General features: G+C 40.9%; 1 protein-coding gene across 1 annotated transcript; it reads right to left on the bottom strand.

Annotated features, from left to right (window-relative positions):
• Positions 1-299: 299 nt before the first annotated feature.
• Positions 300-19,654, bottom strand: MRPS22 (mitochondrial ribosomal protein S22). Its single transcript, XM_060011335.1, has 8 exons — positions 19,476-19,654; positions 12,863-13,026; positions 11,632-11,796; positions 9,646-9,789; positions 9,257-9,340; positions 7,627-7,772; positions 1,526-1,634; positions 300-528 (listed from the first exon to the last, which is right to left on the bottom strand). Exons 1-8 carry the CDS (start codon positions 19,645-19,647, stop codon positions 433-435), a joined length of 1,080 nt encoding a protein of 359 aa, XP_059867318.1. The 5' UTR covers positions 19,648-19,654; the 3' UTR covers positions 300-432.
• Between the last annotated feature and the right edge of the window lie 47 nt (positions 19,655-19,701).

Here is a 19,701-nt window from a genome sequence, read left to right as displayed (position 1 = left end):
TTTCTTATGCCTTGCCCTGACTTTGTCTGGTAGGTACCCGTTTCTGGAATCAGGGTCTGAAACTCCAGCTCCTCTGACCTCATTAAGCTGGGCTCTAGTTAAATTACCGACTGACTGGCCCATTTGGTAACACAGAGAGGCATAGTACTTTTTTTTTCCTTTCTTGTTACACTACTCATCTGACATGATTAGAAAAATTCATAACCAGGCACTAAGATGTACTTCTCAGTTATCCCCTTGTAGCCTAGGAAAGTGAGCAGAGTAACAAGTTTTTCTTTGTATTTCTGATAGAGGCACTACTTGGAACTTAAAAAACAAAAGAAGTAATTTTATAGGGAGGGAACTCCCAATTTTGACATTTTTAAACCGCTCAGTATTAACAGAGAAAACTAGCCAGTATTTAGTAAAATGAAATTTATTTAAAAAGTATTTTTAGGAAGCTGCAGAATTGCTAATGAATGCATCTTGATAAGCTTGCAGTGTTAATTCTATATATGCTCCCTTCTGTGCTTCTGTTTCTGCAAAGACCTGTTTAAAAAAAAAAAGTTTGAAAATAATAGAGCATATACTATTGATAGTTTTTAGTTTTGAGACATCACTAACATTTCTGTAGCAGCAAAGGAAAGTCTCAGTTTAAAAAGCCTTCCACATTTCCAGTATTTTTCTGATTACCAAACAATAAGCATACTACATGAACAGAAAACAGTATCACATTTAAAGCAACACTAATTCTAAACACCAGAGGTATCCAAATATGGATGCCATCTTTCAGAAAAAAATTAAGAAACCTGACATTGCTGGATCAAAATAAAAACCATTAGGTTCAAGAGAAATCTGGAGGATAAGAGTTAGCAAACTGATTTTTCACTTTAAAGAATGGGTTTTTTTCTACCCCACCGATGATGTCATCATCACTGGTTGTTTTTATCCTTAGTAAGCTTTGTAACTGCTTTGAAGTATGCATGAAGTAATATTGGGATAGAAGCCAGATCCACAAATACATGTCTAACCTGAGCATTAGAATCTAGAGATGAAAATTATACAATGGTCTCCCCTTCCCTTCCTGAAAAAAATCGTCTCTCAACATTTACAGAGACATCTATGTTAGCCCATAGTTTTGAGAGGTATGCAATTCCAAAATGATAGCACAACTAAGGCTTGGTATTATACAAGCACTACCCTCCCAGCTTCTGGACACCTGAACAGGAATGTGACCGAAGTGGAGGACAGGAAGCTGCACTGGGGACGTGTACTACCCAGCAGTCCTCCACCACGCCCTGCTGGTGACCTGACCACTTAGTTGCCAGTACTGCAAAAAACAAGGGGGCTACTGCCCCACTGTGTGAACTTCTTGGACTCCAGCAGCAGCTCTGTTTCTACTGTCCAGGCTAAAGAAATATGGTAGCTCTGATCACTCTGGTTCAAGGCCACAAATCTATTTAGTTACCATTAAATATGACCCACTTAAAAATTCTTTCCAACTCAGTCACCACACAGTAGCTAATGTGAAAAAAAGTCCCTTTACCTTAACTAAATGTAATCCCTCAGCCGCCTGCTTTTTGGCCTCTTGAGCTGACTGGCCATCTGGATGGAGGATGTGATAGAGCTGGACCAAGCTGGTGGCATCATCGACTCTAGAGGGAAAGGGTTTACTGTTAAAAAGGTTTATTGTTTTCTTCTTTTTTAATTTTTGTTTGTACTGTTTTCTTCTTTTGCTTCACAGTCCTATAAATCTGCCAAACTTTAAATTACATTTCAAACTTCCCCTGGGCCAGAAAAAATTTTTTATGGCCTTCAGTTTCATATTTTCAAAGGCACTTTCAGGAATACTGTCTAATTTAGGCTTCATTTCAACTCTGAGATAGGTAGGGCAGGAGTCAATACAGGCAGGGCCCAATTTCTGACAGTGAATATATTCTAAATGTGGCTGTATCCTTTTTGGAAGCAGAACATCATTTCTTGTAGAGACAGCATTCTAATGGTAGATGATTTCCAAGCCAGCCCACATCATCAGCAGATAACATAATCCAACTCAGGGGGGGTTTGACTGTACCTTCATCCTACATAAGCTGGAGGCTGGTGGTCATGGGGATTGCTCAGTGCCACCACTGCAGTGACATCTGCTAACAAATTTTCATTGAGACAGATGCCTCTGTATGAAGCATTTTACGAGTCCAAGGCAAGACTCCCAGGCCTCCTGTATTCCCAGGAACCCATCAGTTAAAAATCAGCATCCTAGGGAAGCAAATGTGCAATTATGCATACCAAACAAAAGGAAAGTCAGGTTCTACCTCAGCAACCTATGTAGTGTCACACAACTATCTATGATGAAGCCATAACAAAAAAGCTCAATTCTTACAGTTTGTACTTACCTTTTGTGAAACCTATAAACAATTTTCAACCTTAAAACTTACCTAGCCTTTCCCAAACTAAATAATCTCTGTGCTCTCACATAGTCAATACCTTCCTACCATTTGCCACCTCAAAGCTGAGAGGGTACATAAAAATAACCCTTCTAATGGCTTCACAGGCAAATTCTATCAAACATTTAGAGAAGAGCTAACACCTATCCTTCTCAAACTCTTCCAAAATATAGCAGAGGGAGGAACACTCACAAACTCATTCTAAGAGGCCACCATCACCCTGATACCAAAACCAGACAAAGATGTCACAAAGAAAGAAAACTACAGGCCAATATCACTGATGAACATAGATGCAAAAATCCTCAACAAAATACTAGCAAACAGAATCCAACAGCACATTAAACGGATCATACACCATGATCAAGTGGGGTTTATCCCAGGAATGCAAGGATTCTTCAATATAGGCAAGTCAATCAATGTGATACACCATATTAACAAGTTGAAGAATACAAACCATATGATCATCTCAATAGATGCAGAAAAAGCTTTTGACAAAATTTAAACCCATTTATGATAAAAACCTGCAAGAAAGTAGGCATAGAGGGAACTTTCCTCAACATAATAAAGGCCATATATGACAAACCCACAGCCAACATCGTTCTCAGTGGTAAGAAACTGAAACCATTTCTGCTAAGATCAGGAAGAAGACAAGGTTGCCCACTCTCACCACTATTATTCAACATAGGTTGGAAGTTTTAGCCACAGCAATCAGAGAAGAAAAAGAAATAAAAGGAATCCAAATCAGAAAAGTAAAACTGTCACTGTCTGCAGATGACATGATACTATACATAGAGAATTCTAAAGATGCTACCAGAAAACTTCTAGAGCTAATCAAGGAATTTGGTAGAGTAGCAGGATACAAAATGCAGAAATCTCTTGCATTCCTACATGCTAAAGATGAAAAATCTGAAAGAGAAATTAAGGAAACACTCCCATTTACCACTGCAACAGAAAGAATAAAATAGAAACCTACCTAAGGAGACAAAAGACCTGTATGCAGAAAACTGTAAGACACTGATGAAAGAAATTAAAGACACAAACAGATGGAGAGATATACCATGTTCTTGGATTGGAAGAATCAACATTGTGAAAATGACTCTACTACCCAAAGCAATCTACAGATTCAATGCAATCCCTATCAAACTACCACTGGCATTTTTCACAGAACTAGAACAAAAAGTTTCACAATTTGTATGGAAACACAAAAGACCCCAAATAGCCAAAGCAATCTTGAGAAAGAAAAATGGAGCTGGAGGAGTCAGGCTCCCGGACTTTATACTACAAAGCTACAGTAATCAAGACAGTATGGCACTGGCACAAAAACAGAAATATAAATCAATGGAACAGGATAGAAAGCCCAGAGATAAACCCACGCACATATGGTCACCTTATCTTTGATAAAGGAGGCAAGAATATACAATGGAGAAAAGCCAGCCTCTTCAATAAGTGGTGCTGGGAAAACTGGACAGCTACGTGTAAAAGAATGAAATTAGAACACTCCCTAACACCTATGCAAAAATAAACTCAAAATGGATTAAAGACCTAAATGTAAGTCCAGACACTATAAAACTCTTAGAGGAAAACATAGGCAGAACACTGTGACATAAATAAAAGCAACATCTTTTTTGACCCACCTCCTAGAGAAATGGAAATTAAAACAAAAATGAATGGGACCTAATTAAACGTAAAAGCTTTTGCACAGCAAAGGAGACGATAAACAAGATGAAAAAACAACTCGCAGAATGGGAGAAAATATTTGCTAATGAAGCAACTGACAAAGGATTAACCTCCAAAATATACAAGAAGCTCATGCAACTCAATATCAAAAAAACAAACAACCCAATCCAGAAATGGGCAGAAGACCTAAGTAGTCATTTCTCCAAAGAAGAAATAAATATGGCCAAAAAGCACATGAAAAGATGCTCAACATCGCTAATCATTAGAGAAATGCAAATTAAAGCTACAATGAGCTATCACCTCACACCGGTCAGAATGGCCATCATCAAAAAATCTAGAAACAATAAATGCAGGAGAGGGTGTGGAGAAAAGGGAACACTCTTGCACTGTTGGTGGGAAGGTAAACTGATACAGCCACTATGGAGAACAGTATGGAGGTGCCTTAAAAAACTAAAAGTATAACTACCATACAACCCAGCAATCCCACTACTGGGCATATACCCTGAGAAAACCATCATTCAAAAAGAGACATATACCACAATGTTCTTTGCAGCTCTATTTACAATACCCAGGACATGGAAGCAACCTAAGTGTCCGCTGACAGACGAATGGATAAAGAAGATGTGGCACATATATACAATGGAATATTACTCAGCCATAAAAAGAAATTGAGTTATTTGTAGTAAGGTGGATGGACCTAGAGTCAGTCATACAGAGTGAAGTCAGAAAGAGAAAAACAAATACTGTATGCTAACACATATATATGGAATCTAAAAAAAAAAAAAAATTGGTTCTGTAGAACCTAGGGGCAGGACAGGAATAAAGACACACACGTGGAGAATGGTCTTGAGGACACGGGGAGGGGGAATGGTAAGCTGGGACAAAGTGAGAGAGTGGCACTGACATATATACACTACCAAATGTGAAATAGATAGCTAGTGGGAAGCAGCCGCATAGCACGGAGATCAGCTCGGTGCTTTGCGACCACCTTAGAGGGGTGGGATAAGGAGGATGGGAGGGTGATGCCAGAGGAAGGGGATATAGGGATATATGTATCCATATAGCTGATTCACTTTGTTATAGAGCAGAAACTAACACAACATTGTAAAGCAATTATACTCCAATAAAGATGTTAAAAGAAAAATAAAAACCCTTCTAGAGTGGGATAAAGAATTTCTCAAGACATGGTGACCTTTGAGAGATGCTCTGGGCTCATTCCAAGGCCCATCCACCCTAAAGGCCATGTCTTGGTAGAACTGAGAAGCCAGAAGTGAGAAAGTAAAACTTTCCAGAGGAAAAATATTTTTTAAACGTTCAGTATAAATCTGTTGTGTTTGTTGTAATCTAATAGTCCAGTAGACGTGACAACAAAAGATAACAGTAATTCTCTTTAGAGCATAACCATGTGAACCCATCAAGAGCTTAAATGGGTTTCTATATCTTAGTCATGCTTAGGGCTTCTTTACGTTCATGCTACGGTACAATGCCTGTGTCTCACAGAATAATTTAGCTTCACACCCAGCCCATATTTGAAATTAAAAAAAAAATAAATTTACATGCAAAGATTTTAAAGGCATCTCAATTCAAAACCAACAGTGGAACTTCAGTTTGAAATAAATGTGCAGAATCTCAATTCTGGCCTGGGCTCCGTTCACTGAGGACATGCACCCTCTACTGTTTAGCCTGGGATTTGCAGCAAACTGTCCTGTTCAGCATTCCCACAGGAAGTTTTACTTAAGCAGATCAGGAAATTCAGGGAACTCAAAATTCCCTCCCAGTATGCAAATTAACTGCTTCAGAGGTAAAGCGTACGTGTGATGAGTATTATTACTATAATATCGCTTATTAGTACTCCTCGATAAAGAACCTTAATTTTCAAAGAAATACATTTTTTTTTTTTAATTTATTCCTTTTTGGCTGTGTTGGGTCTCCATTGCTGTGCATGTGCTTTCTCCAGTTGTGGTGAATAGGGTCTACTCTTCACAGCGGTGCGCAGGCTTACTGCGGTGGCTTCTCGTTGCAGAGCTCGGGCTCTAGGCAAGTGGGCGCAGTAGTTGTGGCTCGCAGGCTCTAGAGCGCAGGCTTGTGATGCATGGGCTTAGTTGCTCCTCGGCATGTGGGATCTTCCTGGACCAGGGATAGAACCCGTGTCCCCTGAATTGGCAGGTGGATTCTTAACCACTGCGCCACCAGGGAAGTCCAGAAGTACATTTCTCTGTTGCTCTAATTTCTTATAAAAAATGTTAAATTCGGGCTTCCCTGGTGGCGCAGTGGTTAAGAGTCCACCTGCCGATGCAGAGGACGCGGGTTCGTGCCCCGGTCCGGGAAGATCCCACATGCCGCGGAGCGGCTGGGCCCGTGAGCCGTGGCCCCTGAGCCTGCGCCTCCAGAGCCTGTGCTCCGCAACGGGAGAGGCCACAACAGTGAGAGGCCCGCGTAGCGCAAAAAATAAAAAGAAGTTAAATTCTTTTTATAATAAAATAATTTCAGAATATTTACATTTGAGAAGCTTTATAAGAAAATTCATTCACAGGAGATGTCACTGCTAATGCACCTAAAGGCAAGTCATTTTTGAGCATCCTCATGACCAGCAGCAGCCTCTTGCTTATGTGGGATGAAGGTATATTTCTGCCCTCTGAATTGGATTACACTACATATGCTGGAGAAGAGGGCTAGCCTGGAAATCACTTACCATTAGGAATGATGTTTCTATGAGAAATGACACTGTTTCCACATGGGCTGTAATTCTTAGACAATATGGAACCTTCTAGTTCCAAATGCCTTACCTTTGTGTGAACGATTCAGATTACACGGAGGATAGTCTGAGTCAAAACTCCTTACATTCAAGATGGCAATAATCACTAAGCTCTCTGGTGACTTTCTTACTACAGCCGTGTTGGTTTCTTTTCCTTGTTATTTTGGCCTTTCTCTAACTCAACCAATGGAAAGATACTCGAAAATAATCTCCTCAGTTCATCACAAGTTGTAAAGTATTATTTCAGCTAGAAGGCTGGGTGCACACCAGTTGAATGCTAAAATACAACAGACATTCTTTGTTTCACACAACTTTGAAAAAAACCTGTAACCTTTTTAATGCCTTAAAAATCTTGCAAAAACAAGGAGGATCAAAAGCAAGAGTATTTTCATAAATTAAATGACTTTTACTGAAAAGCACCCATCAGAGCTTATGTCTACTTCTTTACATTTCCTATTTAATCCCCTTTAAGTATATGGAAAGTTCACTGGTATCCAGGAGCACCAGTAAGGCCAGGGATAAGTCAATATCCAGGGTATACAGTACAGATCCAAAGCCATTTACTCTTTCAAAGAATCCAGCCCCGTTTACACAACACAGAAGCAAAGACTGAGAAAACTGGATTATACTGGAAAAACAAACCCATAAACAAACTGAGGTAAGTGAAATCTATCACTGGACAGTACATTGTTATCACTGGAAAAATAACATAGATTAAATACAAGTTTAATGATAATTAAGAATTTCTTTACTTACTAAGATCATACTTACAAATCTCTCTGAATCTGGTCAATCAGTAAACCATCAATCTTTTTCTTATTTACAAAATACCAAGCCATTCCACCGAAGTGTCTTGTTGAACGTAAAACGTCATACTTTCCATATTTATCTATATCTTCGTAGGTCTGATGATGAATCTGTCCACACAAAATGCAACTTTTCAGAGATATGAAAATAAATAGAAGTGAGCAGCATTACTGGGTATACATCTACTAGCATGTGAGCTGCCCAAGAAGGTATCAGTAAACGAGGTCTACTTATACCGGCCTCCACTATCACTAACCAGCAGATATGATTTAGACCAGCCTCTACTGTCAAAGTATATAGGGCCTGGAACAAGTCTGCCAAACATTTATAGCCAGATCAATTACTCTTCAGCAGCCACACACTTTTTTTTTTTTTTTTTGCGGTACGCGGGTCTTTCACTGTTGCGGCCTCTTCCCTTGCAGAGCACAGGCTCCAGATGTGCAGGCTCAGCAGCCATGGCCCACGGGCCCAGCCGCTCCGCGGCATGCGGGATCCTCCCAGACCAGGGCACAAACCCGTGTCCCCCACATTTGCAGGCGGACTCTCAACAACTGCGCCACCAGGGAAGCCCAGCCACGCACTATTTATTAAGCTCCTATTACATATATATATATATATGGACCACTGGAAATAATGGGCCACCACTCCCTTTTTTCCCTATCCAATCAGCTACCCCACACTAACTTACTAACGAATGTTCCTTCAGTTCTTCTAGAGTGATCTTCCTAAATGAGGACTTTGATGAGGGCATTCTTGTGTTCAAAAGGCTGCTGACTGAAGTCCAGATTCATCAGCCTAGCATCTGAGGTCACCTGTGATATGGCCCCATCTACCTTTCTAGCTTAATCTTGAACCACTCCCCTACATATACACTGCATGTACAAGCAAACCAGATGACTGGCCATTTCTCAAGTATACTTTGTTTCCTGCCTGTTGTTCATACTTTCCCCTCTACCTGAAACACCTCTCCTCACCCAACTCCACCAGCCATAATGTTCCCTGCCCTTCTAGAACCCTCTTCAAGAACCCTATGACGCCTGAGAGCACGTTGTAACCTTCTCTTAGCACCTAACATCTTAGACCTACAGTGCTAATTATCTGTATACTTAACTAGCACTCTTCCCCACAATCATTTGTGGACTCTGACAGGGCTCCCTATCCTAGTTCATGCCATAACCTACACCTCCACAACAATACCTTATACATGGAAGGTACTATATGATTATTTATTAAACTGAACTGTAAGATACATACACTGCATTCTGGCAAATTTCCGTGAACAACTGTTTTCTTGTGTGATTAACTGAAAAAGGAATAGTCTTTGCCGTCAAGTTTGGGTCTTACCTCTACCACTGACTAGCTGTGCAACTTTCAACAAGTTACTTAACTCTCTTAAATTCTCTCATCCTTCAGTCAAGGGTTGTGAGAATGAAAATATCTATCTGGTGTACATCAGGCACTTGATAGGTGTTCAGGCATTTCCCTTCTTTTCCCCTGTATCAAAGCTTATAACCTAACTCATTGTGCTGGATTAAAAAATCATACTCGTAATCACACTTAAGCCCATACTTTAGAAACTGTAGAATATACTCACTTTGATATATTCAGCAGAATCTGGCTCAAACTGGGCAACGCAGAGATTGAGGACATCAGCATGCCGGTCCTGGCTGTACATGGTCTAAACCAACACACAGAATTAGATGAGAAGAACATGAGAGTGCAACACCTGTCCTGACGCCATGCCGGACCTGCCCATCCACACACAGGCCACATCTGTGCCCAGCAAGAGGGATGCAGAAACAACATAGGCTTCGTAACTGTCACACCTGGATTCAAATCCTACCTAAGCCAATTACAAGATAAATAACCCTCCTTATCGTTAGAAATGTCTGTTTATCAAAGCAAAAGGCCCAGCAGCACCAGAGCCAACTGTTCAACGAAGAAACCATCAGCGCTACCTCTATGAAACCAAAATCACCTTACCTGAAGATTTTCTTCCTTAAAAATTACTGGTGTTAAAACTCTACGACCTTCTTTTGGGAAATAAACTTGAATCATCCGGTCCCTTTCTTCCCAAGTGGCTTTGCGTAGTGTGCCACTTGGTTCTCTGACGACAATAAAACGCTCCTGAAATAGAAAACGTAGTCAAGGATGAGGCCGTGAGGACTTAATTTTTAGTTCCAGTGTCCCACTAAGCACGATTATAAGAATAACCTGCAATCAACAATATAAAATGCAACCGGGAAACATAAGATGCAATCATCTGTATGATTTCAACGATAACTGTAAGCCTCAAAGACCTGGCGAGATTTGATACTCCCTTCACTAATCACTGCAGTGCCTCTGACAAGCAGAAACCTAAATCAAAGTATGTACTAAATGTGATCTATAGCCTTCAAGTGGGTTCAATACATAAAACGGTTCAACAAAAAAAGGTGACCTGAGATTCATCTAAATCCATTTCAAAAGAAAGAAGTGCTATAAAACCTTTCTGAATTATTTCATTTCCCCATCCTAAAGTCTCACACAGACAGACTTTACTACTTTATGATTTATGTTTAAAGTCCCAGGGATTGAAGGAACAAACCCAAAGGTGGGGAGTCTTAATCCCACACCTCTGCGATGCCTCATACTGGAGACAAAAGTGTCAGACTGGCTGGTCCGCCTGCCAAATCCCAGGCCACAGGACTGCTTCCTCCACTGAATTCCACCCACTGTGTGTACCACCCAACTGGCAATTTATCATGTGCAGGATTCTTAACACCTCTCAGATATTGTTAATATTGTTACAGAACTGGAAGAGGTCAGGAACTGTGGATTACAATTCTTTGCAACACCCAGAGTGACTTACACAGAGCCTTGCACATAGCAGATAAATGAGACCCATCTGATTAATGTTTAAATTAACCAGATGGTACTGACACTCAACTCTTCAGAAATGTTAAGAGTCTCTGAATGTGTTCTGAGGATAATATAATTAAAACTTTCATCAAGCACTGCAAATAGAAAAAAAATAGCAGATGGCAAAGTACCACAGTTATTCCTCAAAAGGATTTTGGTAATTTGAATTCCAAGTTCCTTTCTCCCTCTCAGGTTATAGAATGCTCCCACAACCAGCCTGCACAGCACTGCAAACATATATAAAAGCAAAAACTCTATAATTAAAAATGAAAATTCTGATCCCTGTTCATTATGTCAGATATACAGGTGATTGATGTACAGACATGGACATTGCTCAAATCATGTCTTCCAACCAAAATCACATATGATAGAAAGATTAGTACAGGGTGGCCCTTTTCCCAGCCCTATCACTATGCAATATTCTACTGCATTTTGCGGGCTGAACTGTAAATTACTCTTTTGCTCTTTACTTGAAAAGGCTCAAACAACAACTAATATATTTTGTAAGTGCCAGAGTGTTCTTTTGGAACTGGCAATCATAGGAAGAGGAGCTAGACAATAAAAACTACAACAGATGAAGTGGTGCCTGAAAATTATCTGGGGAAACCTGCCATTTTTACTGCAAATTCTGAACAGTGAAAATCCTTCAGGAAGTCTGAGTTTTTTTGGCATCAGCAAGAATTTCCATCTTAAAAAGCTTCAGCTACGGAAATCAGTCTAACTTGAGCAGAATCTCCCTTCTCCTATATTGCCTTGAAGATACTTTCCTATTTGTGGTTTGAGGGTAGGTTTCTGTCTTGTTCTGTCTCAGCACACCTGTCTCTTTTTCTGCAGTCAATCTGGAAATACTGTGTCCATAATCTGTAAGGAAATGGTGACATGATGATGTGGTACTGGTTTGCATTTTTCTTCTTTATGCTGTATCTGCCAGGTCTCACTCAGTCGCAGAAATTCTGGTTTGGAAGATTCAGAGACAGCTGGGTCACACGATGTTGACCCTCGTCCCTCAGGCCCATCTCTACACAGTATTTCAAATAAAAATCATTTTGCAATTAGACATACACTTACCCGGTGTGGTATGCTATATGATATATCAGTAAACACATATTTGGCTGTTTCTGTTCCTTCCAAAATCTTATCTTCAGCTAACACGTCATTTATTGGCGCTCGCTCTTCCAGAACTGGTGGCATTTTTAATCGGACTTTAGCCGCCTCGACTGCCTGTCTTGTAGCCTAATGAAATAAAATATTTCTTGGGAAAGCCGCAAGGTTACAGACCAAAAGGATCACCTGACAAAAGCAGACACTAATGAAAAATGCTAAAGACTTCAAAGAGAAGAGGCTGTAGCCATGAATAAGTGGGCTCCTGGGCCCTGGTCTTTGCCTCTGTGGTGTGGCTGAGAGCACTAGCTACAGGCTTAACCACTCTCAAAACAGCAAAGGGATGCTCTAAGACAGAGCCAGGCCACAAAAGCTGCCTGAAATAGGACAAAGGATTTCACTTATTGGGTGCTTACTATGTGTTTAAATATTTTGTATTAAATTTGGCTCATTTAATGCCCACAACTACCTTATGAGCTAAGTGCTACTGTTATGTCATTTTATGAGACAGAAAATAGAGGCACACAAATGTTAAGTAAATTGCTAAGAAGCTGCAGCACTAGGATTTGAACCCAGGCAACTTAACTCCAGAGCCCCTGCCCTTAACCACTGAGCACACTGCTCCATGCCATACTGTTAACGGTGGTTACCTCTGAGAGGTGAAAGGGGCCCTTCGTGTGATATGCTATTGGGTATTTGAATTTTTTGCTATGACTCTTAATTATTTTTGAATTAGAAAGAAGAGCTATTGCTCTTCACATATTCATACATCAAAGCATTTTCCACAAAGCACTCAATACTCACGACTCCAGGAGGACCCTTGCCTGGAGTTGGACGCTGTCCAGAAGGATCTCATAATCTCACCAAAGCCTCAGCCTCAAAGTACTCACAACAAATGCTCCTCTAGGAAGGAAGCTGGAACAGGCAGCACAAAGGGAGGCTGATCAAGCTGGTTCTGGAGCAGAGGCAGCTCTGCCGGACAGCCAGGCCTGGACCACACGCCCAGTCTGCCTAATTTTGGCCATACCCCCTGCTCCTCTCTGCCTGCCTGCTCACATTTCTTTTCTCACTTCTGTGCCTGCAACTCCCCCTCACTAGCACCTGTGGAAGAGCAGCTACCAGCGTCTGAAGGGGTCCTGGAAATCTTGTTTAATCCTTTAAAGGAAGGTATTATACCAATATTCTTACATTCACATACCTCTTCCAACTGTGCCTGGGTCATTAGCTTATACGTTGGTGGCTTCGCTTCTTGTATAGCTGGCTTAAAAATCTTCTTCAGATCTAAGCCTGTCATCTTGATGAGTATGCTTTGGACTTCCTCATCCATAAAGGTAGGTTTCTTGATCTTTGAGCTACCAGATTCTGTTAAAATGAATTTTTAGTAAATAAGATGTCAAAAATGACAAACCAATAAGACCTCTAAATGGAAAAGTCAACAATAAAAATTATTAACACAAGGTCTACCTCAGTATGCATAATACTAATACCTCCAAGATTCCTTCATTCGTTCATTTAAAATTACTGAGCATTCACTATGATAAAGATACAGTTTCTGTCAAAAAGGCACTGAAAGTCTAGTGAAGAAAGCAACATGAAAAAAGTAGCTAATGCAACATTAACAACAATCATGGTTACTACCATCTACAGAGTTGTCTCCTATATGCCACTCATTACATACATTTTCAGGAATGCTTACAACAACCCACAAAATACTGATATCCCAGTTTTGTAGATGAGGATATCGGATATTGGAGTCTTCCTAAAGACAACTAGCTATTAAATGATAGAGCCAGGATTTAAACTGCAGTTTATCTGATGCCAGAGCCTAGATCAATTCCACTCTTCCATTACATTCCTTAGAGCAAGTGCTACATACAAGGAAGGTACAGGGGGTTGTGTGATTACAGAGGCAGAAACTAAACATAGCCTGGGAGCAGAGAAGGGCATGGTAGGGTCAAAGAAGGCTTCCCAGGTGCCTGAATAGAGCAGAGAAAAAGGGAAGGAAATTCTAGGCTGAGGGGATCCAGCTAGGAAAAAGAGGCCCGGGTCACTGGACATGACACTGAAGAGGTCATGTGGCATCATGGAAGAAAGCTGGACGGAAGAGGAGGAGACTCAGATCTCAGCTCTGCCTTATGCAGCTTGCCTATCCCTTTGCCCAACCTCCATTTCCATTAAAAAAAAAAAGCCATTCCTTCCCAACCACCTCTTCCTCTGCTAGTCCTATAAATGCTGGCGTCCTGGTGTCCCTCAGGATTCTGAACTACACTCTTCTTTCCTCCCTTCTCACAGTCTTGATGGATGATCTCCTAACCTCCTATAATTACTTCTATATGCTGGAGACTCTACAATCTGAATCTCCAGCCAAGATCATCTTCCATCCAACCACCCAATGGATATCTCACACGCAGTTCAATGCTGCCAAAGCAGAACCCATAATTTCTCTCCTGTCACAAACCTGCTTTTCCTATTATCCTTAGCACCATCCAACAGGTCACGTGGGCCAGAAGCCTACAGTCATTCTTGATTTCTCCTTTACCCTCCACATCTAGCCAACAGCAGGAGTACTGTTAGCAGCTGACACTTGTTAGATATTTACTATGTGCCGGTACTAACTACTTTACATACTTGGCACGTTTAATCCTCCTAACAACCCCACAAATACTACGATTATCCCCATTTTACAAAAAAGGATACTGACACAAAACATACTGCCTGTTACACCTCATAAATCGGTCTTTAAGCCTCCATTTCCCACTGCCACTACTCTAGTCAAGGCCATCCTATCTCTTGCCTTAGCCTCCTAACCTATCCCCCTGCCTCCATTCTGACCGTTCTCCACAGAACAATCACAGTCATCTCTTAAAAATGTAATTCAAACAACAGAAAAGATTAACAAAGAGTTCGTTCATTGAAAAGCTAAGCAAAATTGACAAACTTTTAGCTAGACCAAGGAAAAAAGAGGATCCAAACCAACAAAATTGTAACTGAAAAACACATTACAACTGATACTACAGAATTTCAAAGGATCATAAGAGGCACGAACAACTATATGCCAACAAACTGGACAACCTAGAAGAAATGGAAAAATTCTTAGAAATATACAATCTACCGAGACAAAATTGGGAAGAAATAGAAAATCAAAACAGACCAGTTACTAGTAAGAAGACTGAATCAGTAATAAAAAATTCTCCCAATGAAGAAAGGCCCAGGACCAGATGGCTTCACAGATGAATTTTACCAAACATTTAAAGAATTAATGCCCATCCTTCTCAAACTCTTCCAAAAAATCGAAGAGGAGGGAACACTCCCAAACTCATTTTATGAGGCCAGCATTAACCTGATACCAAAGCCAATAAAGGATACTAACAGAAAACTACAGGCCAGGACTTCCCTGGTGGTGCAGTGGTTAAGAATCCGCCTGCCAATGCAGGGGATATGGGTTTGAGCCCTGGTCCAGGAAGATCCCACAAGTCGCGAAGCAACTAAGCCCATGCACCAGGACTACTGAGCCTGTGCTCTAGGGGCTGCGCGTTGCGACTACCGAGCCCACATGCTGCAACTACTGAAGCCCGTGAGCCTAGAGCTCAGGCTCCGCAACAAGAGAAGCCACCACAATGAGAAGCCCGCGCACCACAACGAAAAGCAGCCCCCGCTCAGCAACAAAGACCCAACAATAAATAAATAAATAAATAAAAACTACAGGTCAAACATTCTCAATAAAATACTAGCAAATTGATTCAGCATAACATTAAAAAGATCATTCACCATGATCAAATGGGATTTATTTCTTGGGCTGCGAAGACGATTCAACATACTCAGGTCAATCAATCAATATTCATAGAATGAAAGGAAGAAAACATGATTACTTTGACAGATGCAGAAAAAGCATTTGACAAAATTCACGATTAAAAACTTCTAACAAATTAAGTACAAAAGGATCACACCTCAACATAATAAAGGCCATATATGACAAACCCACAGCTAACAATCTACTCAATGGTGAAAGGCTGAAAGCCTCTCCTCCAAGGTCAGGACCAAGACAGGGCTGTCCAATCTCATCACTCCTATTCAACACAGTACTGGAAGTTCTAGCCAGAGTACTCAGGCAAGAAAAAGAAATAAAATGCAACAGAATTGAAAAGGAAACTGTCTCTATTTGCAGATGACATGATTTTATCTATAAAAATATCCTAAAGACTCCATCAATAAACCATTAGATCTAATCAACAAATTCAGTAAAGTTGCAGGACACAAAATTAATATACCAAAACCAATACCATTTCTGTACACTAACAACAAATTATCTGAAAAAGAAAGCATCAAAAACTATACAATATTTATGGCTTCCCTGGTGGCGCAGTGGTTGAGAGTCAGCCTGCCGATGCAGTGGGACACGGGTTCGTGCCCTGGTCCGGGAAGATCCCACATGCCGCGGAGCGGCTGGGCCCGTGAGCCATGGCCGCTGAGCCTGCGTGTCCGGAGCCTGTGCTCCGCAACGGGAGAGGCCACAACAGTGAGAGGCCCGCGTACCGCCAAAAAAAAAAAAAAAAAAAAAAACCCACAATATTTAGTAATAAATTTAACCAAGGAGGTGAAAGATTGCTATGCTGAAAACCACAAAACACTGCTGAAAAGAAATCAAAGACGACACAAATAAATGGAAAGGTATCCTGTGTTCATGGATTAGAAGAATTAATATTGTTAAAATGTCCATACTACCCAGCATCATCTATAGATTCAATGCAACCCCTATCGAGGGTCCAATGGCATTTTTTTACAGAGGCAGAAGAAACAAACCTAAAATTTGTATGGAACCACAAAAGACCCTGAATAGCCAAAGTAATCCTAAGAAAGAACAACAAAGCAGGAGGCATCACACTTCCTGATTTCAAGCTATATAATCAAAACAGTATGGTACTGGCATAAAAACAGACACAGAGACCAAGGGAACAGAATTGAGAGTGCATAAATAAACTCATGCATATAGAGCCAACTAATATTTGACAAAGAAACCAAGAATACTCAAAGGAGAAAAGACAGTCTCTTCAATAAACGGTGCTGGGAAAACTGGATATTCACATGTAAAAGAATGAAACTAGACCCCTAGCTTACACCATTCACAAAAATTAACTCGAAGTGAATTAAAGACTTAAATGTAAGACCAGAAACCATAAAACTCCCAGAAGAAAACACAGGAAAACAGCTCCTTGACATTCGTCTTGGCAATGATTTTTTGTATATGACACCTAAAGCACAAGCAACAAGATTAAAAATAAACAAGCGGGACTACATCAAACTGAAAAGCTGCTGCACAGCAAAAGAAACAACCAACAAATGGAAAGACAACCTACGAAACGCAAAAAAAATTGCAAACCATATATCTGATGAGGAATTAATATCCAAAATATATAAAGAATTCATACAACTCAATAACAAAAAAACAAATAATCCAGCTAAAAAATGGGCAAAGGGGCTGAACAGACATTTCTCCAAAGAAGATGTATGAAAGGTACATGTAAAGTACTCAACATCACTAGTCATTAAAGAAATGCAAATTAAAACCACAATGAGATATCATCTCATACCTGTTAGAATGGCTATCATCAAAAAGACAAGAGATAACAAATGCTGGTGTGGATGTGCAGAAAAAAGGAACCCCTCTGCACTGTTGGTGAGAATGTAAACTGGTACAGCCACTATGGAAACAGTATGGAGGTTCCTAAAAAAAAAAAAAACTACCATATGACCCAGCAATTCCACTTCTGGGAATATATCTGAAGGAAATGAAAACACTATGTTGAAGAGATACCTGCAACCCCATGTTAATAGCAGTATTATTTACAATAGCCAAGACATAGAAACAACCTAAGTACCGACTGATAAATGATACATATTTACATACATACATATTTACATACATACGTATATGTTTATGTGTACACAAGAGTGAGATGTTATATACCTCACATCTTTATATACACATAAACACATATACATACGCATGTGTATGTAAAATATATATATGTAAAATATAGTGAATAACATACAATTTTGTTACAGATACTTCTGAATTTTTCCAGAAAGATAGTTTAAAAACATGTAAAAGGTGGTTCTGTTAGAGTAGGCACTCCTGATAGCATCCTGTCTTTACAGTTACTAAGAAAGAATATTATTAGTGAGAAGAAAAGCATCCCAAAGATCACGCCCTCGTAGAAAATCATGGCTGTCAGAGAAGTTTAAAATTTAATATGTAAAATAATACACACACACAGAATATTTTTCAGCCACAAAAAATGAGGAAATCCTGCCATTTGTGACAACATGGATGGACCCTGAGGGCATTACACTAAGATAAGTCAGGCAGAGAAAGACAAATACCGTATGACCTTTGTGAAGTGCAAGGTGCTGGGGGGGCGGGGCGGTCAAAAGGTATAAACTTTCAGTTATAAGATAAATAAATTCTAGGAATGCTGTATGGTATACATGAAAGTTGTTGAGAGTAAATCCTAAAAATTCTCATCATGAGAAAAAAAACCTTTTTCTTCCTGTTTTTGGATCTCTATGAGAAGATGGATGAGAAGATGGACGTTAACTTACTGGGGTAACGATTTCACGATATATGTAAATCAAATTATGTTGTACACCTTGAAGTTATACACTGCTGTATATCAAATATATCTCAATAAAACTGGAAAAGAACTTTTATCTTAACAGTGTAATCAAGGTCACTCCCATACTTAAAACTCACCAATGGCTTTCAACACCATTTAGAAAAAAAGTTAAGGTGATCTGCTTACTGCACCGTGTCCCCACTAGACTCTGTGTTCTCCCAAGGCCACAATCCTGTTTTGTACTGGTCTCTGGCACCCAGGGTCTCTTACAGTGCCTGGCACACAGTCGTGCTCAGCACTACTCTCCCCTCAGACAGTCCCTCCCACTCCGCCAGCTTCGGTTAACATTTTTACTCCAGTACTTCTCAATGTCTATGTAACTGCATACCCAACACCTCCACTTGAATCTCAAAGGCACCTCAAATTTAATGCGTCCAAAACAGACGTTTAACTTTGCTTCCCTTCCCATCTCCTTACCTCATCTACTCCTGCCTTTTCTCCCCGATTTCTCCTCCTCTCATTCCCATCTAAAAAACTGCCCTATAATTAATCTTCTCTGTCTTGGTGTAAATGGGACTACTCTCCACTCAACTGCTCAAGCCAGAAACTTGAGAAGTAACATTGATTTCTCCTTTGATATCCAGATTCAAAGTCATAACCAGCCTCATCAATCCTACCTCCAAAGTGGGTTCCCAAACTACCTGTGTTCGGTCTCATTTCTGGACTTTTGTTTATGCTGTTTCCTCCGCGTGGAATGCTTCTTGTTTTCTCCCTGGCACGATTAACCAGGTCTCAGCTTTGGCCATATTTTCCAGGAATCCTTCCTTGCCTTTTCAACCTAGTCTGAGTGCCACTCTTCTCTGCGACCCCTATCACAGTCCGGGTCACAATGTACTGCCATTCCCCACTGGGCCGCCAGTTAGCTCAGGGCAAAACCCATGTCAGTCCTAGTCCACCGTATCCCCTAAACGTAGCTCTGTGCTTTACAAAGAGCGGAGTCCAGGCACTGACGCTTAAGTGAAGGAATTAATGAACAAACGCGGTAGACTACAGACCCCGCGGGTACAGGAGAGAGACGACTGGGTCTAAGGTCGCGCTGCAGGAAGAGCCGGGGCCCCCGTGTGGGTCTCGCCAGCCTGAAGCAGGCTCTAGATCTCCCAGGAGAACGCCCAAGCGGACGCCTCGCAGGTCACTTACCTGCCTCGGAGCCGAGCCCACGGCATGGCGTTCCCGCCCCGCAGACCCCGGGCAGAGGCTGGAACAGGGAACCGGGCCGGGGCCGAGTGCGGGCCCGGAAACAGACCCGCCAGGTGACCCGAGAACCTGCCTGCGGGGTGAACAGGGACACAAACGCTCTCAGGATCGCCATACTTATCCGGGCCACTTACGCCGGAAGCGTCTGAGAGCGATCCCGGGTCTCGCG

This window comes from Delphinus delphis, chromosome 4 (genome assembly GCF_949987515.2).
Source record: "Delphinus delphis chromosome 4, mDelDel1.2, whole genome shotgun sequence".
Lineage (NCBI taxonomy): Eukaryota > Metazoa > Chordata > Mammalia > Artiodactyla > Delphinidae > Delphinus > Delphinus delphis.
The sequence above is the reverse complement of the archived record's forward strand: the minus strand, read 5'-3'. Positions and strand labels throughout refer to the sequence as shown.